The following is a 26,239-nucleotide window of genomic DNA, read 5'->3' as shown; positions in this document are numbered from 1 at the left end:
TTTGTAGAGTGCCTCCGAGATGGTTTCTTAGAGCAGCTTGTAGATGAGCCTACCAGGAAAAAGGCAATTCTGGATTTGGTATTGTGTAGTGACCTGGATTTGATTAGAGAGCTTAAGGTAACGGAACCACTAGGAGGTAGTGAAATATGATAACATTCAACCTGCAATTTGGGAGGGAGAAGATGAAATTGGATGTGTTGGTATTACAGTTGAGCAAAGGTGACTACAGAGGCATGAGGGAGGTGCTGGCTAAAGTTGATTGGAAAAGGATCCCAGCAGGAATGATGGTGGAACAGCAATGGCAGGAATTTCTGGGAATAATTCAGAGGACGCAGGATCTGTGGAGAAAGCCGGGACTCTGCAGAAGGACTTGGACAGGTTGGGAGAGTGGGCAAAGAAGTGGCAGATGCAATCCAGCGTGGCAAATAGTGGAGTCATGCAATTTTGTAGTAGGACTAAAGGTGTGGACCAATTTCTAAATGGGGAGAGAATTCACAAATTGGAGGTGCAAAGGGACTTGGGAGTGCTGATAAAGGATTCCCAAAAAGTTCATTTGAATGTCGAATCAGTAGTAAGGATGGCAAATAGAATGCTAGCATTTATTTCGAGAGGACTGGAGTATAAAAACAGGGACATAATGCTGAGGCTTTATAAAGCAGGAGAGGATGTTTCCTTTAGTTGGGCGAGTGTGGGACCAGAGTCCAGAGCCTCCAAATGAAAGGATGCTCCTTCAGAAAGAAGTTAAGAAGGTCTTTAGTCAGAGGGTGGTGAATCTGTGGAATTCATTGCCAGAGACGGCTGTGTAGGCCAAGTCAGTGGATATTTTAAGGCGGAGATTGATAGATTCTTGATTAGTATCCCCTTTAATGGGGAGAAGGCAGGAGAATAGGGTTGAGAGGGAAATATAGATCAGTCATGATCAATCATGATTGAATGGCGGAGTACACTTGATAAGTGGAATGGGCTAATTCTGCTCCGATAACGTAGAAACTGGAATGGTTTGTGTTTGCATACGCTCAGCGGCCCAGCTTCAAGTCATTATTGATGCTTTCATTGAAGCATACAAGAGATGATGGGCCTTACACTCAGCATTTGCATAACCAGGGGCCTATCCTCAGGTCATCTCTTGTAGACAGGCATCAACAGTGAAATTCAAGTCTGCATGGTTTGTACTCTTTACAGGTAAGGTAGTGACTTTAACACATTTTACTTTCTTCGCAATGATAAATGCTGTCTTCATCTCATAGTGCAAATCAACTCTCATTCATGCCTTCTTCTTCTTCTTGCTTATGGCGTGCACAATCTAAAGTTGTAGGACCACTTGTTCTATTTGATCTATTTGTTCGTGCACGTCGGGTTGATTGCAGTAGTCGAAACAGAGTGGACCACGTGAAGGTTACAATCTCCCACCCCCCATTCCTGCCACTTTATTGTTGCACTCTAAAATAATTCATTCGTTTTTGTTGGGCCACCTGAGTCTCAATAAGTGCACGCCTATTTTTGTCCAAAGGTTTGCATAGACAATAGGTGCAGGAGTAGGCCTTTCGGCCCATTCGAGCCAGCACTGCCATTCAATGTGATCATGGCTGATCATCCACAATCGGTACCCTGTTCCTGCCTTCTCCCCAAATCCCCAGACACCGCTATCTTTAAGAGCTCTATCTAACTCTCTCTTGAAGCACAGCAAGCTGTCGTATTTCAATGTTTGTCAGAATTATGTGGTTTGGAATGGACCTTTATATTCTTCTGCCAATAGCTCATAGATTACAACTCGTAGATTATAGCTTCAGTCAATAGCTCAGAGACGAAAATCCAATGGGATCTTGTTCTCTAAGTCTAGCATCAGAATGGGTGATCGTGCAGTGCAGATTAACTGGAATATGCCACAGAAGATCTGCAACCCCTGACTTGCTAGCTGATCTATATCCCAGATAACAAACATAATAATTCAGCATTGACATACCTTAATGTGCTTTCCTTTCTTCCCAATGACAAATGCCAGCTCTACCTCCCAGTCCACTTCCTGAAAGAAGGATTCAAGATACAGATAAGAACCATTGATGAATATAGCAATCCTGCCACCGGCAATAGGGCACCACTATTTAACAACTGATTTCTGTCAGCATTTCTAACAAGAAATAACAGAAGGGAACTGAAAATCATGCACTATTTTCCTAACGCATGTAGACTGCTCAGAAGTGTGTGAACCAAATGCTCAAATTCGTAGTTGCTTCATTAGAAAAAACACAACTTAACTTTTCACCAGGTCAATTAGGAACGACAGATGGCACAATGGGCTAAGTGTTCGGCTGGCAACCGGAAGGTAGCCGGTTCGAATCCCGCTTGGAGTGCATACTGTCGTTGTGTCCTTGGGCAAGACACTTCACCCACCTTTGCCTGTGTGTGAGTGATTGGTGGTGGTCGGAGGGGCCGTAGGCGCAGATTGGCAGCCACGCTTCTGTCAGTCTGCCCCAGGGCAGCTGTGGCTACAGAAGTAGCTTACCACCACCGAGTGTGACTGAGGAGTGAATGAATAATGCGATGTAAAGCGCCTTGAGTATTAGAAAGGCGCTATATAAATCCCAGCCATCATTATTATTATTAATTAAACATTCAGCATAAACTTTAAGAAATCTCTGTCAGAATCAAACATCTCAGGCTAGAAGTCTCCCTTGTCCAATCTAAATGAACTAAGAAAGTACTCTTGATGGACAATAATTAAACCCTTTCCATCATCAAACTACAAGGACATTGGCTCCTTCCACCAGTGAATCGTGATATAAAAGATCTAACTGATCCGCAAATTGTAGAATAAAAATGTACTTACATTAGTGTCGGTCGGGTGGATGATGTCACTGTAGGGTCCCACTATAGAGCTGCCAAACTTGCTAAATATCACTGGCTCCTTTGGGATTGCCACATTCTGTTCCAAACAATGATCCATATAGTTCATCCCAACACACACTACTTTGTCAGGGTTTGTTACAGGTGACAAAAGCTCTATTGCAGAGTGACAAAGTGCATTGTTTCCACAATCCAGGGCTCTAATAACATAATTTTAAAAATCTGTTAAATTATACAATTGCCATAGTTATTTACATACTTAGTATAAATATGGCAACATTTATTAATACCATGCAATAAGATGTTTTTGCATGTGAACATTTCATGATCAAAGATCATCCCCAGTGTAGTCACAGTTTTAACGCAAGAAATTTTACAGCCAATTTGCATACTGCAAGATTTCAAAAACAGAGATGCGATAATGACCAAATAATTTGTTTTCTAAATGATATTGATTATTTAAAAGTCACATTTGCGTTCTGTCTGCCAAGGCCTGCTGGATCTCCCAGTTGATCAAAACCCATACTACTCATATTCAGGAAGGGTTTCGGCCCGAAATGTTACCCATTTCCTTCGCTCCATAGATGCTGCTGCACCTCCTGAGTTTCTCCAGCATTTTTGTGTACCTACTCATATTCTGCATGGGTTACTTACAAACCAATGGTATGAACATTGAATTCTCCAATTTCAAGCAATATCCTCCCTACTTCCTCTCTCCTGTGCCCCCATCAACTGTGGTCCGCACACATTTCTAGTACCGTCTCCCACCCTCCGTCACCTCGCTCCTTCCCCCTATTTCATATTTCCCCTCTTCCCCCTGCACCCATATTCCTCCATTCGGCTTTACATTATACTCCTCCTCTACTCTCCTCATCTGACACCCTTTCATCTCCTTAATCACGGGGAAGCCCATAATGAAACCAAGAGATGGATGAGAAATTTTAAATGACAAAAGATCGTTTGATATGTGGGACCTTATATAATGATGGAGAAGGATCTGATCTATATTCAACAAAATATTACGGTGTTATTACAGCCTGGATGATAAGCCTTCATTATGCATATAATTTATATATATGTATATAAACGTGTACATTATATATACGTATACACACACGCACAAGATTAAGGCACATATTAAATTAATATATTACACACACCTATATATATATATAGAAAACATTTAAAAAATAATATATATATTAATTAATATATATATATTATATATATATATATATATATATATATATATTAATATATATATTATTTTTTAAATGTTTTCTATTATTCCTTTTGATAGCTGTAAGCCTAGTTATACGTTAAACATAACTCTTCAAGATTTTCCTTCTTAATCCTATTGGATTTTCGTAATATATTTTCTTCTTTTCTTGCTCTTTTAATTTTCTATTCAATGTTGTTCACCCCTTCCTTGGGTGGACATTTGATTCACCGCGGCCATGACAATTGTAGAGGAAAGCCATGGTTCCATAAGAAAGATATTCCAAATGCACTCAGTGGTCCTCATTTCAGTACCTTGCCCCTGAAATATCTCTTTCTGAACAGTGCTTTCCACTCTACTATTGTTACCAAAGTTCCTGAATGCATCGCATACATTTGTCTTGCCACTTCTCTCTAGTCCGGGATAGAATAAGGACATTGTTTAAAAATCATTACAAAACTTTTGTACGGGTATATGGATAGGAAAGGTTTGACGGCTATGGGCCAAATGTAGGCAACTGGGATTACTTTAGATAGGCATCTTCATTTGTATATTTGGGGTAAAGATCCTGTTACCATATTTTTTAACGCTATAAATCTATAATATGTTGACTGTTTCTCTTTCCACAGATGCAGCCTGACCTAACGGGTTTTTCCAGCATTTTCTGTTTTTGTTTTATTAATAAGTAACCTATTAAGTAATTCCATCACCGTCGCTCCCAGAGGACTGCTGTGAGGAAATGGAATTGAGATTTTGTACTTGATTTATACAAGTTAACTATCCCTTCTCATTACATATACCAAATCTATCGCCATTAAAAGTGACTGTGCTATAATGTTGGTCATGAGTTTTATGTTCTACAGTTTGTCAAGCCCATTTAAACTATGTTTGTTGTAAAATAAATTTCACTATAAGTCCTGGCCTTATACACACCCCTCTAGTTTGCATAGGAAAGAACTGCAGATGCTGGTTTAAATCGAAGGTAGACACAAAATGTTGGAGTAACTCAGCGGGACAGGCAGCATCTCTAGAGAGAAGGAATGGGTGACGTTTCGGGTCGAGATCCTTCATCAGTCCCGAAACGTCACCCATTCCTTCTCTCCAGAGATGCTGCCTGTCCCGCTGAGTTACTCCAGCTTGTTGTGTCTACCCCGTCTAGTTTGCTGCATACACAGAGGTGTAAATAGACAGTGTCCAGCAGTGCTGGATGGTTCAGCCGGCCTCTCTCCAGTGAGATTTGGACTGTTAACCCTCTCTGCCATATAATTACATACATAGTATTATGTATAAAGCCAGTGCAATACAGGGTATTTTAACATCTGCACTCCAACTGATCTTTGTTTGCATGTCTGCTGGTTCCATGCTGTGGAAAATGTTCTCAAAATGTATTTTTAATGTTTTGGCAAGTTTGTATTAAATAATATTTGAGGAGATCTTAGTCAACACAAGTAATAAATGTTGCTGTTCAAGAAGGAACTGCAGATGCTGGAAAATCGAAGGTACACAAAAATGCTGGAGAAACTCAGCGGGTGCAGCAGCATCTATGGAGCGAAGGAGGTAATGTTTCAGGCCGAAACCCTTCTTCAGACTGATAGGGGGTGGCGGAGAGAAGGAAGGAAAAAGGAGGAGGAGGAGCCCGAGGGCTGGGGGATGGGAGGAGACAGCCCGAGGGCTGAGGAAGGGGAGGAGACAGCAAGGGCTAACAAAATTGGGAGAATTCAATGTTCATGCCCGCAGGATGCAGACTCCCCAAGCGTAATATGAGGTGCTGTTCCTCCAATTTCCAGTGTTGCTCACTCTGGCAATGGAGGAGACCCAGGACAGAGAGGTCAGATTGGGAATGGGAGGGGGAGTTGAAGTGCTGAGTAAACTCGTCGTAAGCACGGAGAATGAACGTAGCGGGTACGTCGGAGCTCGGTGACGTCTCTTAGCGGCTCGTAACGCTAACGGCAGGTACTCGGGAAGACTCGCTCACGGCAGGTAAGCACGGGAAGACTCGTGAAGAATTTTCAACACGTTGAAAAATGTCCACGAGAGCCCCGAGTACTGACGAATGGCCATTACCGTAAATCTCCGAGTTTGATTCAGGGAAAACTCGGGGAGAACTCTTGGAATGAACTCGCACCGTGGGACAGGGCTATTAGAGCCCGAGGGGATGCCTAATACAAGTTTATAAAATTATGTGAATTGTAGATAAGGAAGAAAGTCAGAATCTTTTCCCAAGGTGGAAATGTCAAATATTAGAGGTGATAACTTTAAGGCCAGAAGGGGAAAATTTTAAAGAGATGTGCGGGAAAGTTTTTTTTTACACAAAGAGTGGTAGAATGCACTGAAAGGGCTGGTGGTGAAAGCAGATTGTGGTGATAAGCGGCTTTTGGGTAGGCACGTGAATATGCAGGGAATGGACGAATATAGATCACAGGTAAAGGGATTGGTTTCATTTGGCATCATATTCGGCACAGATACCGTGGGCCGTAGGGCCTGTTCCTGAGCTGTACCGTCCTGTGTTCTTCTACACTGCTATAACACAGATGGTCTACGTTTTCACTGCCATTAATGGAAAAAAATGGAACAGTACATTACTGCAACAATAAATATTTAATCCTTACTCCATTAACCAAGAATAATGCCTTTTCAATGTGGTATGAGAAGCAGGCTTTACAAAGTGGATTGCAATCCTAAGGTTATAAAATTAACTTTCAACCCAAATGTATGAATTCCTCAAACAAATTTAGCAAGTAAAATTATGCTGACTTGAAAAATATTATATATTAAAAGTTAGATCATTGATATAACCTGACTGAATTCTGAAAATTGAAGTTAATATTTGTTTTTGTTTCCCCATCAACATTAAAATTAATTAATGGTTAGAGAACTTCCTTCCAGAAATTGTGTGGTACACACGAATTTCTTCTGTAAAATCATCAAAGAAAACAAGATACCATATTCATACTGCTCACTTCTCAGGCTGTCCTATCTGCCAACGTACAGACTGTGCTCGTGTGAGTTATACAATCATACTTTTAGCAAAACAAAAAGATCATAAAACAACAAGAGACGCGTTCACTTTTCTGGCTTCTATGTTTTTCACTGTGCTGTTGAAAATAATACTTACAGAAATTATTCACCCTCTAACAAGTAGTGAACAAAATGAACAAATACCTTCTTGCAGTTTCCATGGCAACGTCTCCCTTTTCCAGAAACTCCTTCATAGTTCTGGGAAGGGAGCTGTCGAATAAATTCAGGTCAATTACTTTTCCTGCTTCCTTCTGCTGCACGCCCACTCTCATTCCACATGGATCGCCAACAGTCAGGAACTGGACAAGCCTCATCCTCCAACTCCTGGACTTTGACAGATGCCTCACTTGGAGAGGACAGGTGAGATTCAAACAAATGCTTCGGGAACCAGCTCTGGCCAAACGTAGAATTGCAGTTGCTTTTGTAACAGCCTGCATTATAACACTGAATATGGTAATTCAATCAACTTTGTTAGATCTTCGCAAAACAAACTATCATTTCAGTCATATACAAAACTGATTATATTTGCACAAACCACCCACTCCATCTACACGCTGACTTGGGAAAACAGCAAACATAATCAAGGACCATTTACACCCCAGTCATTCCCTCTTCTCCCTGCTCGCTTCAGGAGTTCTGATTCAAATCCCAAGGGATGTTTGAAAGGGAAAAAAACTGCAGATGCTGGAGATTTGAAATATAGACAGAAAATTCTGGCAGTGGAGAGAAATAAGTTAACAATTTGAAGAGAATGCTGCTCAACCTACTATGTAGTTTGAGAATTTAGTTTATGTTCTCCAAAATATCACAATATATAAGAAGAACCCAATTATATATGGTACAATAAGAATTTGGAAACAAATAAAATTATCTTTAAAATTAAGAAATCTATCATTGTTAATGCCAATAGCAAATAACCCTTTATTTAAACCATCTCTTATTGATAAGACATATAACCAATGGGAAAGTCTCGGAATCTTCAATCTCTCTCTATCTCTGGCAACGGTCCCCAAGTGCCTGAAAACAGTCACCATAGTGCCGGTGCCGAAAAAGTCCAAAATCACCAACCTCAACGACTACCGGCCGGTTGCCCTGACTCCAATCCCCATGAAGTGCTTCGAAAGGCTGGTCCTCTCCCATATTAAATCCAGCATCCCTGCCTCACTGGACTCCCATCAATTTGCATACAGGGCAAATAGATCGACAGAGGATGCCATCTCTCTGGCCCTTCACACTGTCCTGACTCACCTGGACAGACAGGGCACGTATGTGAGGATGCTCTTCATTGACTATAGCTCTGCATTCAATACGGTCATCCCCACCAAGCTCACCACCAAACTCCACCAGCTAGGCCTCAGCTCACCGATATGCGCTTGGATCCTGAACTTTCTCACGGAGCGACCGCAGGCAGTGAGACTGGGCCCGCACCTGTCCTCCACCATCATCCTGAGCACCGGCACACCACAGGGTTGTGTACTAAGCCCCATGCTCTACTCCCTCTTCACTCACGACTGTGTCCCTGCATTCGACACCAACACCATCGTGAAGTTTGCAGACGACACAACAGTGATTGGGCTGATCACCAACGGTGATGAAACAAACTACAGAGCGGAGGTGCAGAACCTGGCGGACTGGTGCGCCAATAACAACTTGGCACTAAACACCTCCAAGACCAAGGAGCTGATTATTGACTTCAGGAGGTCCCATTCTGGAGAATATGCCCCAATCTCCATTTATGGGGAAAGTGTGGAGAGAGTGTCCAGCTTTAAGTTTCTGGGCACTCACATTTCAGAAGACCTCACATGGTCCACAAACACCGCCGCGCTGGTCAAGAAGGCACAGCAACGACTGTTCTTCCTGAGGACATTAAAAAAGACTGGTCTGCCCCAACAGCTGCTGACAACGTTCTACCGCTGCACCACAGAGAGCATACTAACGTATGGCATCTCTGTGTGGTATCTCAGCTGCACGGAGGCGGAGAGGAGAGCTCTTCAGCGCGTCGTCAACAGAGTGCAGCGGATCATCGGGACAGAGCTACCAGCCTTGGAGGGCATCTACCACACGCGGTGCCTCAGGAAGGCCCTCAGCATCCATAAGGACGCATCACACCCCTGCCACGGTCTGTTTCAACTACTTCCCTCCGGCAGACGTTACAAGGCCTTCTACGCCCGAACCTCCAGACTCAGGAACAGTTTTATCCCAAGAGCTATAGCGGCTCTGAACCGGCCCTAATGAGTGCCCCCCCACCCACCCCCTTTGGACAGTCTCCCTCAGATGGTCACGTCAATCAATTCAGCTTGTTTATTTATGTATTGTGTTTATTTACCTTTCTTGTACATCAGTGGAGCTGCATACTAAATCTCGTTGCACTGACGTGCAATGACAATAAAAGATATATTATTATTATTATTATTATTATTAGAAGGATCGGGGATATGTACGAAATGGGAAACCTACTATCATTCCAACAATTACAATTAAAATTTAAACTGAAAAACAACCAATATTTTAAATATCTTCAGATTTGCGATTTCATGAAAAAATATATACAAGGATATCAAAAAATAACTCCTGAATTATTGGAAGGAGCAATGAATATTGAAGCTGTCTCACAAAAATTAATATCATATTTATATAATAGTATTCTAAATATAGACCTACCATCGACAGAGAAGAGTGGGAACGGGAACTAATTATAAAAATTACGAAGGTTACATGGGAAAAGTACTTGATATATATTCACAAATGTTCGATTAATGTAAGACATAATCTAATTCAATTTAAAATTTTACATAGATTATATTATTCAAAAACAAGATTGAACAAATTTTATCCAAATATGTCCCCCATTTGTGATAAATGTCTATCCCAAAATGCAACTATAACGCACTCCTTAGTTTCCTACATAAAACTTTATAGGTTTTGGAGTGATATTTTCAAAATATTTACAAAATTATTCAAGATAAGAATGGAACCTAATACTGAAATGATTATATTTGGCATAATGGAAGATGGGAATAAATTGAACACATCTCAAAATTTATTTTTTAACTATGGTTTAATAATAGCAAAAAAATTAGTACTTAAATTTTGGAAAAATACATCAATACCAACGCTTAAAATGTGGATTGCAAGTATGTTGGACACCGCATATCTTGAGGAAATGCGATTCCTCCTAATGGATAAATCAGACCAATTCATAACGAGTTGGTCTCCATTTGTCGTCTTTTTGGAATCATATGATGCAACACAATTGTAAAAAATAACCGTTTCAGGACTGGGCGAGGGTGGGTCAAGATTATAAACAATGATCTTACTTTTTAAAAAAAATTTATTTAATGTTTTATTCTCTTTTTTCTATTTTCTTTTTCTCAACTTTTTTCACTCATTCGTCTTTTTTCTTTTTCTTCACACACTATATATCTCATGTCTTTCTATCCTTTACTATCTAACTTCTTTTTCTTATTCTAATCTTTCTTTAATATTAAAAAAAAGAAGCTGTACATAAAATGTATTATGAAAATATATATTAGGCACTTTGGTGCCATATGATTGTACTTACTTACTAGGGAGGTGGAGTCATCTTGGGGAACGGCTGCTAGCCAGCAGCTGTCCGTTTAATTCGCTTTTTAAAAAAGTTTTCAGTAAGTTCTGTGTTTCGTCCGTTGGAGAAACGGACTTTTTAATGTGGGGGGGTAGGGGGCAATTTTACTTCTAGGTCCCTACCTGGTCGGTGAGGCAGCTTTTTCTCCGGGCTGCCCGTCGACCCGTCCTCGTGGCCTACCAGCGGGCTTGGAGCGCCATTTCCTGGCGGGGACCGCCCAGCACCTCGGCCTCGGTGGCGGCACAGCGCTGGAGCGCTATCGCGGAGCGGAGCGGGCGATGCCTTGCCTGGGTCGCCACGCTGGATCGACGCGCTGGTGAGCTGAGACCGCCGTGTTCAACACCTCCGGGCTGTGGGTCTGCGGAGCAGAGCGGGCGGCGCCGATTTCAACATCGGGAGCCTGGGAGCTCCAAACCGGCGCGGCCTTGTCGGCTTCGGAAGCCGCGGTCTCCAGCTAGGAAGCGGCCGTTCCAGGTGGCCCAGCCGCTGAGAGGACTCTGCCGACGCCGGGGCAAGGCCACCCGGTGAGAATGGCCAGGAACATCGGGCCTCCGTAGAGGCAATTGCGGTGGCCTCAATAGGTCTGACTTTGGGTGAACTTGGGGTTGGGGACGGGACATTGTGCCTTCCCCCACAGTGGTATCCATTGTGGGGGGATGATTTTTTGTCTGTAAGGTAATCCTGTTAGTCTTTGTCCAAGATGGCTGCCGTGAAGGGAGAGTGGACGCTGGCGCGCTTTAGCTGCCGCTGCTCTCTCTTCACATTGTGTTTTTGATTTTTTGTTTTTGGACTGAATTCTGTTTTTAATTTGTGTTTCTGTGATGTCTTTATTATTTATTTTATTCTGATTATATGTTTTTATTCCTGTTAATCTCTGTAAGGTGTCCTTGACATGTCTGAAAGGCGCCCAAAAATAAAATTTATTATTATTATTATTATTATTACTTCTAATAAAATAAAATAATAAAAAAATAAAATATATATATATATATCAACTGCTCGGCCCAAGACCGCTAGTAATAATAATAATAATACATTTTATTTATGGGCGCCTTTCAAAAGTCTCAAGGACACCTTACAGAATTTAACAAGAGTAAAAAACATATAATCGGAGTAAAATAAATAATAAAGACATCACCAACACACAAATTAAAGACAGAATTCGATCCAAAGACAAAAAAAAATCAAAAACACAATGTGAAGAGAGAGCAGCGGCAACTAAACCGCGCCAGCGTACCCTCCCCCTTACGGCAACTAAACCGCGCCAGCGTCCACTCCCCCTTCCGACAGCCATCTTGGACACAAACTAAAATAATCACTTACACACAAAAATCATCCCCCCACAATGGTTACCACTGTGGGGGAAGGCACAATGTCCAGTCCCCACCCCCAGTTCTCCCAAAGTCAGGCCTATTGAGGCCTCCGCTATAGCCTCTACGGAGGCTCGATGTTCCTGACCGTTCTCGCCGGGTGCTGTTGTCCCGGCGTCGGGAGAGTCCTCTCAGCGGCTGGGCCACCTGGAACGGCCGCTTCCTTACCGGAGACCGCGGCTTCCGAAGCCGACAAGGCCGCGCCGGTTTGGAGCTCCCAGGCTCCCGATGTTGAAGTCGGCGCCGCCCGCTCCGCTCCGCAGACCCGCAGCCCGGAGGTATTGAACTCGGCGGTCACAGCTCACCAGAGCTCCAGCGCGCCGATCCATCGCGGCGACCCAGGCAAGGCATCGCCCGCTCCGCTCCGCGAAAGCGCTCCAGCGCTGTGCTGCCACCGAAGCCGAGGTGCTGGGCGGTCCCCGCCAGCAAACGGCGCTCCACGCCCGCTGGTAGGCCACGAGGACGGGTCAGCCCGGAGAAAAAGCTGCCTCACCGACCAGGTAGGGACCTAGAAATATAGTTACCCCCTTCCCCCCACATTAAAAAGTCTATTTCTCCCACAAACAAAGCACAGGACTTGCTAGTAACCCAGTTCATCACACAAACCAGCCCCCCACTGTCGACACCATTTACATTTCATGTTACTCCAGGAGAGCATCCAACATAATCAATGACTGTTTACACCCCGGTCATTCCCTATTCTCCCCTTTCTCGTTGGATGGAAGACACAAAAGTTTGAAAGCACGTGCCATCAGAGTCCGGGAACAACTTCTTCCCTGCTGTTATCAGACCACTGATCGCTCCTCTCATAAACTGCAGTCCTGACAACCCCAATCTCCCAACCTACCTCATTGTGGCTATAGCACTTCTTTTCTCTCCACTTTATTTGTAACTGTAATGCTATACTATTATATTCTGCACTTTGTATTTTTCTCTTTGCATTACCTGTTGTACTTGTGCACTGCTTGATTGTACTCGTGGATAGTATGATTTGACTGGGTAGCATGCAATGTTTTTTGCAGTACCTCAGTACATGTGATAATACTAAATCAATACCAATACCAATTGTAATAGCAATTCTAGCGATTAAGCAAATAGAAAGATTTTGCAGCTTTGGATAGAATACAGTTAAAGTTTACGTCTGAGCTTCTTATTAATCAGAATTCACTTTATAATAACAAAGGAATATTCCAAGGGCTGTTATACTGAGATATATTTCTTATGACTGTTATCCAAAGACGTACAAGTTTGTCGGTTAATTGGCTTCTGTAAAATGTAAATTGTTCCTATTGTGTAGGATAGTGCCAGTGCACGGGGTGATCGCTGTTTGGCGCAGACTCAGTGCGCTGAAAGGCCTGTTTCCACATTGTAAAATCTAAAGTAATCCTTGCATTACACTTGAAACTTTGAACTCAATTTTCTATCTATTCCACTATGTACTTCTAATAATAGAAACACATCTATATTACTAAATCTCTGATCTTGACCGCTTTTGGCCGACTGTGCTGCGATTTCCGAGAGAACGCCGCCACCTACAGCCCAATTGTTTGCCTCACCTTTTTTTAACAAGTTTGTGTTCACAAAATGAATTTTGGTTGTGGGGTGTACACAAAATTGCTGGAGAAACTCAGCGGGTGCAGCAGCATCTATGGAGCGGAGGAAATAGGCGACGTTTCGGGCCGAAACCCTTCTTCAGACTGATGGGGGGTGGGGGGGAGAAGGAAGGAAAAGGGGAGGAGGAGGAGCCCGAGGGCGGGCGGATGGGAGGGTGGGAGGAGACAGCTAGAGGGTTGAGGAAGGGGAAGAGACAGCAAGGACTAGCAAAATTGGGAGAATTCAATGTTAATGCCATCCGGACGCAAGGTCCCCAGACGGAATATGAGGTGCTGTTCCTCCAATTTCCGCTGTTGCTCACTCTGGCAATGGAGGAGACCCAGGACAGAGAGGTCGGAATGGGAATGGGAGGGGGAGTTGAAGTGCTGAGCCACCGGGAGGTCAGGTTGGTTATTGTGGACTGAGCGGAGGTGTTCGGCGAAACGATCGCCCAACCTCCGCTTAGTCTCCCCGATGTAAATCAGCTGACATCTAGAGCAGCGGATGCAGTAGATGAGGTTGGAGGAGATACAGGTGAACCTTTGTCGCACCTGGAACGACTAGCTGACATCTAGAGCAGCGGATGCAGTTTGGTTGTCGGGTGTCTGCAGCCCAATTGTTTGCCTCTCCTTTTTGACAAGTTTGTGTTCACAAGATGAATTTTGGTTGTCAGGTGTCTGCGGCCCAATTGTTTGCCTCGCCTTTTTTAACAAATTTGTGTTCACAAGATGAATTTTGGTTGTCGGGTGTCTGCGGCCCAATTGTTTGCCTCACCTTTTTTAACAAGTTTGTGTTCACAAAATGAATTTTGGTTGTCGGGTGTCTGCAGCCCAATTGTTTGCCTCTCCTTTTTGACAAGTTTGTGTTCTCAAAATGAATTTTGGTTGTCGGGTGTCTGCAGCCTAATTGTTTGCCTCGCCTTTTTAACAAGTTTGTGTTCACAAAATGAATTTTGGTTGTCGGGTGGCTGCAGCCCAATTGTTTGCCTTGGCTTGTACCTTCAGCCCGCAACACCCCCCTCTGGCGAGCAGTATTGGAATTGGTGGAGGTGGAATATTGCGTTGGTGACCAGCCCTCCCTTGTGATGCTGGGACCCAATGGGTCCCACTTAGTCTAGTGGAATATAGATTTCTGGACTCTCCCAACATCGAGAATTGTTTTCCTGCATCTAGCCTGTCCAATCCCTTAAGAATTTTATATATTTCTATAAGATACTCTCTCATCCTTCTAAATTCCAGTGAATACAACCCCCGTTGACCCATTCTTTCATCATATGTCAGTCCCACCATCCCGGGAATTAACCTTGTGAACCTACGCTGCATTCCCTCAATAGCAAGAATGTCCTTCCTCAAATTAGGGGACCAAAACTGCACACCATACTCCAGGTGTGGTCTCACTAGGGCCCGATACAACTGCAAAAGGACCTCTTTGCTCCTATATTCAACTCCTCTTGTTATAAAGGCCAACATGCTATTCGCTTCCTTCAATGCCTGCTGTACCTGCATGCTTACTTTCATTGAGTGATGAACAAGGACCACCCAGATTCCGTTGTACTTCCCCTTTTCCCAACGACACCATTTAGATAGTAATCTGCCTTCCTGTTTTTTGCTACCAAATGGATAACCTCACATTTATCCACATTAAACTGCATCTGCCGTGTATCTGCCCACTCAGCCAACCTATCCAAATCACCCTGCAGCCTCATAGCATCCGCCTCGCAGCTCACACTGCCACCTAGCTTTGTGTCGTCCACAAACTTGGAGATGTTACATTTAATTCCTTTCTCTAAATCGTTAATATATATTGTAAATAGCTGGGGTCCCAGCACTGAGCCTTGCGGCACCCCACTATTCACTGTCTCCCATTCTGAAAAGGAACCGTTAATTACAACTCTTTGCTTCCTGTTTGCCAACCAGTTCTCTATCCATGTCAATACCCTACCCCCAAAATCATGTGCTGTAATTTTGCACACTACTCTGGGATGCAGACCAAGCCCTGGGGATTTATCTGCCTTCAATCACAACTCTACTAGTTTCATGTGTGCCTTGACTTGCCCATTTGTAAACAACCAGTATTGCTAAGAATTGCAAAATCTTGTTTTCTATGATTGGTAAATCAATGGAATGTTTAAACAAGACAGGTATCACGTGACGTGAGAAAGCTTGGGGAAACTGTAAATAGCTTAGAAGAGATATTCCTGTAAAATTATAGCAGCTGAATTAGAGACTATAATATCATTGGTAAAAGATTGAATTACTATTTATACATGAAGATTTTTTTAAATAAGGGAGAAATCGTAAGGAAATGAAATTAAAATACATCCTGAAGAAGTACTAAATACACTGAGGGAATGGGTGGCTGAAGTCTTTCTCTGATACACATTTTCTTTGCTATCAGATGGAATGTTTGTTGCTTGACTATATTTTTAACTAAAAAGGCAAAATATGACCATAAATAATGGAAATGTTACAACATTATTAAAATGAAACTAAAGCCTGGAGATTAAATTAAATTATAAAAATCACCCTGCATGATCTAAAATTCTGAAAAGGGCAGAGAAAGGTTTTACACAAAATGGAGGCTATAAATAAAAAGACTTTTAAGAAGTTAGAATTTGAATCTTGTAGTACAAGAAACATATGAGCCAAAGCACAATTTTAAGCTCATACGTTTGTTCTGAGGGCAATAATGGGAAACTGCATAGTTATGCGAAAAGGAATGGAATTTTAAGAAGATTGTATTTGATGATATGGGACAAGGCATATTGGAAGCAAAAACAATGACATGGCTAGATTGAGTTGAATGGTCTGCTAGTCAAGTGATAGTCATGATGAACAAGAATGAAACTAGGGCGTTACCAAAAAAACAGCTGCATGTTGTGACTATTTTGAGAAAGAATGTCTGGCTCAACTGGTCAAAAATTAATAAATTACTGGCTCTTCCAATAAATAACGTCGCGGGTTTATATTAACTTTAACAATCATAAAACATGTCAGAAGAAATGCTTTCTGGTATATACAATTGGGAAATAAAACATTGGGTAGAACAGAACAAAAGTGTGGATTGAAAAGTCTTGAGTAAAATCTTAATCAAGAATGCAACAGTAAAAATGCAGAACAAAAAGATGATTTAGGGACAGCAGCTCTTTAAAGGTTTATGAGTACTGACTGCAAGGGTTAAAGACAAAGTCTTTGGTCCAAATATTAACCTGGAGGAAATTCTGCTTGCCAATTATAGGATGTTCTTGCCTAGAACAAAATGTTGGACAGATTTGAATTAGCGTACAGGTATGGTGTTGTCAACATACTTATGAAAATGGTAGCAGTGGTTTCAGATAATGTTTTGTTTGATGGGCAGCATGTACAGGAAAAGGTCCAAGGGAAAATGTTGGAAATATTAATTAAATATGTTTTCGCAAGATACTTAGAAATTTTAAGCTAATCAGACAAACTAAACTTATGTGAAAGGAAAATTATGTTTGAGAAACGTATTGAAGTTTATTTAAGAAGTCAAATAAGTTGTGCAAAAATCAGATGTCCACAAGGGATTTGATGAGGTGCTGCATCAAATGTTATTGTGAACATTTAAATTGTGGTGGCAGATGTGGTGGCAGAAGCTTGGCTGGTTGTCAGGACAAAGAGTAGACACAAATGGATCATTTTGGGGTTGACAAGACGTCATGTTTAGTGTACTATAGGGATCAGTGCTGTGCCTCAACGTGTTCCAATTCAAATAAATGAGTTGAATTAAGATATAACTAATACATTTTATGCACAAAGAATATTTATAAGGATATAAATTGCAAAAGAGGCTACAAAGAGTACAAACAGATTTAAGCGGCGAGCAAAGAACTGACAAGTGACATACAATGTTGAACATGCAAAATTGTCCACTTGGCCGTAAAGATAAAAACCAGTTAAATGGGGTAAATCTCCAGAGGTCTATTGTACAGAAGGATCTGGGTGTTCTAGTACATGATATGCAAAGATTAGTATCCATGTGCTGTGCGTAATTATAATAATACAATATTATTATGAGACACATTGAACTGCAAATATTGTAATCTTGTGAAGAACACAAGGTGTTAGAGTAACTCAGCGGGTGGTGTAGCATCTCTGGAGGACACAAAAATACTTTGTTTCGAGTCGGGACCCTTCTTCAGACTGTAGTGAGGGAAGGACAGAAAGCTGGAAAAGAGCTAGGGGCAGGATAAACCCTGTCAAGTGGATACAGGGGATATGGGGTGGAGTTCATTGACAGATGGGTGGAAAAAGGTTAGAGATGAAAAAGAGAGAAATGTCTGTCAGATAAGGAGAGAAGAGTGAAAAAAAGTGAAATATAAAATCAAAGGTTGGGATATAGGTGGAAGTGGACAGGTTGGAGAAAGGGAGATGTGAGCTAGTGGAAGAATTAGATGCACACTGATTGGAGGGACGCAGGAAAGAGGGCTTAAAACATTGGGGGGTGGGTACCTAAAATTGGAGAATTCAATGTTCATACGATTGCGCTATAAGCTACCCCAGCAGAATAGGAACCAGAACGGGGTACTGATTTTGGATGATCAGCCATGATCATATTGAATGGTGGTGCTGGCTCAAAGGGCCGAATGGCCTACTCCTGCACCTATTTTCTATGTTTCTATAAGGACGAGAGGAACTCTATGCTTATTCCGTCTGGGGGAAGGGGGAACAAGCGCAAAACTCTGGGACACAAAGGAGACACAGGTGCGAGATCCATCCACAGCAGCAGGGAGGAAACCACATTTGCTAAGAGAGCATCTCGGATGGAGAGCCTCATCTTGGGAGCAGACAATCCCCTGGAAATTATGAGCAGGGGATGGTGTCTTTGCAAGAGGCAGGGTGGGAGAAGGTGTGGGAGACAATGGGTATATAATAGAGGTAATAAACTTGTTCTGTCAGAAAGATGCCTTACAACATATGCAGCATGTACAACAATGGTCACTGAGATTATATCCCCGTCAAAACTATAATTTGTGCCTTTGTTACCTTAAACTTGATTCTTGTAATGTTTTCCTAGTCAGCCTCCCTTATTTGTCCTTCTATTGGCTTTGACTTACTGTATCTCAATCTCATTTATTCCATGATTCCTAATTTGTTGAGTTTTATTAACTTTCAATCAAACAATACTTAGATTTAAAAATTCTCACCCTTGTTTTCAAATTCCTCTAATGCCGTGCCTCTCATTATCTGTGATCTTATCCAGTCCAATAACCCAAAGAGATATCTACACCTCCCATTCTGGCCTTAGTCACCACTGGTTCGTGTGATTTCAGCTGCTGAAGAACAAAGTCTGGAAATCTGTCCCTCAACCCCTCTACATTTATTTTCCCTTTCCACTTTTGTGACATTGTCTACTTCTGTAAACAAGCCTTTGGTCATCCCTTTTCTATTTCTTTGCATAGCTTAACCTGAAATGTTGTTTCTACAGTGTAAAAGAGAGAAAGTTTGAAGATAGGAGATAGAGATAAGAGTGAAGGAAAATTGTTGGTGAGTGTACGTGGTTAGACTGAGTCTGCACCTGGTTAGAATGCACTCTTGTGTATGTGTGCTAAATCTATCCAGCAGAGTTAGGTTGCTAACATTGTTGGGATTTTCTTGTCATTCAATTAAGATCTTGCTTTGACAAATTGATATAGTAGCTAGTGTACAGTGGCCACCCTACCTCAAAAGAGGCTTCTTCCACTCAACATAAGTGGAAGCAGGTCACCCTCATCACAAAGTACTGGAAATTGTCGTCGAAGAAGCTACAGAATACAAGTCATAGCGAGAAGGAGCCCCTGGTGCTGGGTGAGGAAAGAGCGGACTTGGAATGAGATGGAGACACAAGGAACTGCAGATGTTGGTTTACAAAAAGGCACAGAGTACTGGTGTAACTCAAGCAAGGTACTGACCCAAAATGTTGCCCATCCATATTCTCCAGAAACGCTGCCTGACCTGCTGAGTTACTCCAGTGCTTGGGGTGTCTTTTTTTCTAGTAATTGGGACAGTTTTTAATCAATAGCCAAGTTAGCTTCACTGGGCTTTGGGCTGCATACAGTCTCCAGTCAATGGCACAGCGGTCACAGGCTGACAAACACCAGGTCAGATGTGCAGTAAAGAACCGCAGATGGTGGTTTTCACCGAAGATGGACACAAAATGCTGTCAGCATCTCTGGAGATGTTCAGTCTGAAGAAGGGTCTCGACTCGAAACGTCACCTATTCCTTCTCTCCAGAGATGCTGCTTGTCCCGCTGAGTTACTCCAGCTTTTTGTATCCAGCACCAGGTCAGAGTCAGGAATAGAAGCTCGCTCGGCTGAAGGCGAGTACTGCTGCCCAGAGACCCTGGTGTGTTGGAAGGAAATGTAAGAAGGAACTGCAGATGCTGGTTTAAACCAAAGATAGACACAAAATGTTGGAGTAACTCAGCGGGACAGGCAGCATCTCTGGAGAAAAGGAACGGGTGACGTTTCGGGTCGAGACCCTTCTTCAGACTGAGCATGTCCAGAGATGTTGCCTGGCCCGCTGAGTTACTGCAGCTGTTTAAGGTCATGTCATAAGTGATAGTAGAATTAGGCCATAACATAGAAATTAGGTGCAGGAGTAGGCCATTCGGCCCTTCGAGCCTGCACCGCCATTCAATATGATCATGGCTGATCATCCAACTCAGTATCCCGTACCTGCCTTCTCTCCATACCCTCTGATCCCCTTAGCCACAAGGGCCACATCTAACTCCCTGTTAAATATAGCCAATGAACTGGCCTCGACTACCCTCTGTGGCAGAGAGTTCCAGAGATTCACCACTCTCTGTGTGAAAAAAGTTCTTCTCATCTCGGTTTTAAAGGATTTCCCCCTTATCCTTAAGCTGTGACCCCTTGTCCTGGACTTCCCCAACATCGGGAGCAATCTTCCTGCATCTAGCCTGTCCAACCCCTTAAGAATTTTATAAGTTTCTATAAGATCCCCTCTCAATCTCCTAAATTCTAGAGAGTATAAACCAAGTCTATCCAGTCTTTCTTCATAAGACAGTCCTGACATCCCAGGAATCAGTCTGGTGAACCTTCTCTGCACTCCCTCTATGGCAATAATGTCCTTCCTCAGATTTGGAGACCAAAACTGTATGCAATACTCCAGGTGTGGTCTCACCAAGACCCTGTACAACTGCAGTAGAACCTCCCTGCTCCTATACTAAAATCCTTTTGCTATGAAAGCTAACATACCATTCGCTTTCTTCACTGCCTGCTGCACCTGCATGCCTACTTTCAATGACTGGTGTACCATGACACCCAGGTCTCGCTGCATCTCCCCTTTTCCTAGTCGGCCACCATTTAGATAATAGTCTGCTTTCCTGTTTTTGCCACCAAAATGGATAACCTCACATTTATCCACATTATACTGCATCTGCCAAACATTTGCCCACTCACCCAGCCTATCCAAGTCACCTTGCAGTCTCCTAGCATCCTCTTCACAGCTAACACTGCCCCCCAGCTTAGTGTCATCCGCAAACTTGGAGATATTGCCTTCAATTCCCTCATCCAGATCATTAATATATATTGTAAATAGCTGGGGTCCCAGCACTGAGCCTTGCGGTACCCCACTAGTCACTGCCTGCCATTGTGAAAAGGACCCGTTTACTCCTACTCTTTGCTTCATGTTTAAGGCCCATCGATCAAGTCTACTCCGCCATTCAATATTCAATCATGGCTGATCTATCTCTCCCTCCGAACCCCATTCTCCTGCCTTCTCCCCATAACCTGTGACACCACATTTTGTGTCTATCAAAGGCCCTGGTACTTAGTTAACGTTATCAGAAAGTGAACCGCTTTATATTTTCTTCAGTTCGCAAGTTAAACCGTGTCAGTAAATACTGTCAGATAGCTCGACGCCAATAACTCCAAGTTTAAACATATTTTACCTCAGCCCTGTTGTCCCCATCACCAAGCGTATCGACGCGGTGATGGCCGCCTGGGTGGGGGTAGGCCGTCGGCTAATCACAGGGCGTCTGTAACGCCCGCCCACCTTCCACAGTTGCCAATCAGAATGGCGAATCTGTGGGCCTGCAGCCAATCCGGTGCGAAGCAGGGTCAAGGCCAATCGGAACGTGGCAGGGGCGGGGCCCGTTGTGAGACCGACCAATCAGAGGGAGTTTAGCGAGGGGGCGTGTTGGCCAATCAGGACGCGGAGCGGCGGCGTCCGCAGGCAGAGGCTTGAGGAGCGATGGCGGGAGCGGGAGTGAGGTGAGTGTGAGGCGCCGGGCTGAGTGTGAGGAGCCGGCCCATGGCGCCAGGCTGAGTGTGAGGAGCCGGCCCATGGCGCCAGGCTGAGTGTGAGGAGCCGGCCCATGGCGCCAGGCTGAGTGTGAGGAGCCGGCCCATGGCGCCGGGTTGTCCGGCCGATGGCCATTGATGCATTCAAGTTTATAATTCAGTGGTGAAGCCGGCCGATGTGTAGTATGTGACAGGGGAGGGGAAGACAGAATGTTCCAGAGGGGTGGCCTCACTGACCGTGACTTCAGCCGGGCTTGGCTGCACCTCCCCTGCAGCACAGGTACCACACTCCAGATAGATGCCAAATGTTGGAGTCACACAGCGGAACATAGAAACATAGAAATTAGGTGCAGGAGTAGGCCATTCGGCCCTTCGAGCCTGCACCGCCATTCAATATGATCATGGCTGATCATCCAACTCAGTATCCCGTACCTGCCTTCTCTCCATACCCTCTGATCCCCTTAGCCACAAGGGCCACATCTAACTCCCTCTTAAATATAGCCAATTAACTGGCCTCGACTACCCTCTGTGACAGAGAGTTCCAGAGATTCACCACTCTCTGTGTGAAAAAAGTTCTTCTCATCTCGGTTTTAAAGGATTTCCCCCTTATCCTTAAGCTGTGACCCCTTGTCCTGGACTTCCCCAACATCGGGAGCTATCTTCCTGCATCTAGCCTGTCCAACCCCTTAAGAATTTTATAAGTTTCTATAAGATCCCCTCTCAATCTCCTAAATTCTAGAGAGTATAAACCAAGTCTATCCAGTCTCTCTTCATAAGACAGTCCTGACATCCCAGGAATCAGTCTGGTGAACCTACTCCGCACTCCCTCTAGGGCAATAATGTCCTTCCTCAGATTTGGAGACCAAAACTGTACGCAATACTCCAGGTGTGGTCTCACCAAGACCCTGTACAACTGCAGTAGAACCTCCCTGCTCCTATACTCAAATCCTTTTGCTATGAAAGCTAACATACCATTCACTGGAGTAGTTCAGCGGAACAGGCAGCATCCCTGGAGAGATGTGACATGTCTGCCCCAATCCTACTCTCCAGAGGTGCTGCCTGACCCGCTGAACTACTCCAGTATTTTGTGTCTTATCTTCTGTGTAAACCAGTGCCTGCAGTTCCTTCCAACACCCCACCCCCTCTCCAACTGGGCACCTATACTTTTACAGGAGTTTGTACTCAACATGGGTACTTCGTGCAGAGATTTTGAACCGCAGATGTTGAAGTCTTGCGCAAAACACATGTGCCGGAGTGGCTCAGCGGATCGTTTATTTGCTGAGTTCTTCCAACAATTTGTGGGGGGGGTTCCAGGGTATTTTGTGCAATTATAAAGAGGGAAGAGACATAATGATGTTGTCTCAGAAGATATACATAAAATGTTGGATTTTATTGGGTCAGGCAGCATCTCTGAAGAAAAGGAATAGGTGACGATTCTGGTTGAAACCCTTCCTCAGACTGAGAAGTCTGACCCACTGAGTTCCTCCAGCATTTTGTCTATGTTTGCTGTAAACCAACATCTGCTGTTCCTTCCTGCGCATTGTCTCACTGTCTCCATAATCAAAATTAATTGAAAATTTTGTTTCCTGCCTTTGTTGAGCCATTTTCTTTTAGTTTCACTTTTAGTTCCAGAGAAAAAGAAAATGGAAATTGGCCCAGTGCATCCATGCTGATCACATTAGTTTTATGTTATCCCACTTTCTCATCCACTCCCTAGACATAAGGGGCAATTTTATAGAAGCCAATTACCCTTCAAACATGTACTTCTTTAAGATGTGGGAGGAAACCTACAAGGTCACAGGGAGAATGTGCAAAAAAAATCAATTTAGACATCAAACCTAGGTTTCAAGTGCTGTGCTCACTTTGCACTTATGGGTTACTAAATATGTACTGGCAATCAAGTACCTATTTATGGAGATGCACTAGAGACTGCAGATGGTAGATGAGCAAAAACAAACTCCTGGAAGAATGAGTCGGGCATCATCTGTGGAGGGATGTACACAAAAAAGCTGGAGAAACTCAGCGGGTGCAGCAGCATCTATGGAGCGAAGGAAATAGGGAGGGAAATCTGTGGAGGGATGATGTTTTGAGTTGGGATCCTTATTGTCAATCAATCCCTCCTCACAGGATCCATTTATCACGCCTCTTTGTGCCAGATAACACTACTCCAATCTTGAAGAAGGGTCCCAACTCGAATTGTTGTCTGCTCATTCACCCCGTTAAGTCTACTCCAGCCATTCAATCATGGTTCATCTATCTCTCCCTCTCAATCCCCTTCTCCTGTCGTCTCTCCATGACATCCATAATCAAGAATCTATCTATCTCTGCCATCGCCCTTTGGCAATGAATTCCACAGATTCATCACCCTCCAATTTAAGTAATTCCTCCATCTCCTTCCTCAACGAACATCCTTTTTTTCTGAGGCAATGACCTCCGGTCCTAAACTCTTCACACAGGGGAAACATCCTCTCCATATCCACAGTATCCCAGCCTTCCACTAATGTTGCCTGACCTGCTGAGTTGGTCCAGCAGTTTGCATTTTGCTCAAGTACTTATATTCTATTTTTCAGTTATTGGTTTGCAGCATTCCATGCCATAAAGTTTCAAGTGCTATTGCAAAAACTGCTTAAATATTTGATGGTCCCAGCCTTCTCCACTACCTCGTGCTATTATCCAGGTTTCAACCACCCTTTGGGTGGAAATAAAAATATTCAAATCCCCCTGCGCACAACCTTTCTGTTGAAAGATTGATCTAAATGTTATTTGTTTATTCTCCTTGTGACCATGTGGGTTTCCTCCCTCTTCCCAAAGATGTGTGGCTTTGTATGTTAACAGTTCTCTGTAAATTGGTCCTAGTGAGTAGGAAGTGGATGAGAAAGTGAGATAACATAGCACTAGTGCAAATGGGTGATTGATGGCGTGGGCTGTAGAGTCTGTTTCCATGCAGTATCTCTAAAATAAACTAAAGCGATTAACACCAAACCAGGCCCTTCAGTTCAACTCATGCTGACTAAATTGCTTCACTGAGCTAATCCCACTTGCCTGTGTCTGGTCCATATTCTCCCTGGGTGTGGGTGTGAGGGTAATAAAATGGACCAGTCAATGATCCTAACTCGGAGAATTGAGATCTAAGGCTTGTGGAATTGAAACTCTGTTCATGATTGACGGCTGTAAGTAGATAGCGCTCTTAAAGATAGCAGAGTCGAGGGATATGGGGAGAAGGCAGGAACGGGGTACTGATTGTGGATGATCAGCCATAAGCACAGTGAATGGTGGTGCTGGCTCGAAGGGCCGAATGGCCTACTCCAGCACCTATTGTCTGTGCTTTACTAATATGAGTAAACTTGTGGATTTAATTTGCAAGAAAAATACAAACTTGCTTTGTAGCACCAATTTTGTAGTTTGATAATGGTAAATATAAATGGCAAAATGAAATTGCATATTTATATGATTCTTGTGCATCATTATTGATTAATAATTTGGATGTGAAAATCAAATTTTCACATCCTACAAAGCAGTGTAGTTTATACATGAATCTATATTACTAAAATTCTGATCTTGACCGCTTTTGGCCCACTGTGCTGCGATTTCCGAGAGAATGCTGCCACCTACGGCCGTCATTTTTGGCCACCTCGCTCAGAACCCCCCTCCGACTTCCGGGACCGGAGGATTTTTCCCATCGATGAAAAATCAGAGAGATATTAATCTTTTAAAAATATTCGCCATTCTTTCTGCTGCCCCCACTGGCGACAGGGGGGAGGGACTATAAAACCCGGAAGTCCTTCACTCAGTCTCTGCCAGACCCAGGAAGCGAGAGGGTCACGGCTCTCTGAGCTGCGAATATCACTGAACGCACGTCTACTCCACTCGATGCGGCTGTAAAGTGGCTGCTGCCCAATTGTTTGCCTCGCCGTTTTTAAAAAGTTTGTGTTCACAAAATGAATTTTGGTTGTCAGGTGGCTGCTGCCCAATTGTTTGCCTTACCTTTTTAAAAAGTTTGTGTTCACAAAATGAATTTTGGTTGTCAGGTGGCTGCTGCCCAATTGTTTGCCTTGGCTTGGCTTTTAAAATCGTTGCAACTTTTGGCTGCCAGCCGAAGAATCCATTCGGCCCACAATGTCTATACTAGACCTCTGGATACCAGTACCTTCGGCCCGCAACACCATACTAGCACAACAGAAAGCCCCCCCCCCCCCACTGGCGAGCAATATTGGAATGGGTGGAGAGGTGGAATATTGCGTTGGTGACCAGCCCTCCTGTGTGATGCTGGGACCCAACGGGTCCAGTTGTGGGTAATATGTTTATGACCCCCATTAAGCATAAAATC

At 43.4% G+C, this 26,239-nt stretch overlaps 2 protein-coding genes across 3 annotated transcripts in view; one reads left to right on the top strand and one right to left on the bottom strand.

The window, feature by feature from the left end:
- LOC116967240 (fumarylacetoacetate hydrolase domain-containing protein 2-like) overlaps positions 1-21,626 on the bottom strand; it is a 44,732-nt gene extending 23,106 nt beyond the window's left edge. Inside the window, exons 1-4 of one of the 2 annotated variants that reach the window (XM_033013698.1) lie at positions 21,561-21,626; positions 7,226-7,512; positions 2,828-3,044; positions 1,964-2,023 (exon numbers count right to left, since the gene is read on the bottom strand). In XM_033013698.1, coding sequence (XP_032869589.1) covers positions 1,964-2,023; positions 2,828-3,044; positions 7,226-7,395 — 447 coding nt within the window. In that variant the 5' untranslated portion in view covers positions 7,396-7,512; positions 21,561-21,626. Of the gene's footprint in view, positions 1-1,963; positions 2,024-2,827; positions 3,045-7,225; positions 7,526-21,560 lie in introns of both variants that reach the window. The other variant, XM_033013697.1, reaches the window with a different exon arrangement.
- Positions 21,627-21,827: 201 nt separating this feature from the next.
- LOC116967467 (putative aminopeptidase W07G4.4) overlaps positions 21,828-26,239 on the top strand; it is a 36,376-nt gene continuing 31,964 nt past the window's right edge. The window contains exon 1 of the mRNA XM_033014057.1: positions 21,828-21,882. Within this exon, the coding sequence (XP_032869948.1) occupies positions 21,863-21,882 (20 nt within the window). The 5' untranslated portion in view covers positions 21,828-21,862. The remainder of the gene's footprint in view (positions 21,883-26,239) is intronic.

The sequence above is a fragment of the Amblyraja radiata genome, chromosome 39, assembly GCF_010909765.2.
Source record: "Amblyraja radiata isolate CabotCenter1 chromosome 39, sAmbRad1.1.pri, whole genome shotgun sequence".
Classification (NCBI taxonomy): domain Eukaryota; kingdom Metazoa; phylum Chordata; class Chondrichthyes; order Rajiformes; family Rajidae; genus Amblyraja; species Amblyraja radiata.
The sequence above is the reverse complement of the archived record's forward strand: the minus strand, read 5'-3'. Positions and strand labels throughout refer to the sequence as shown.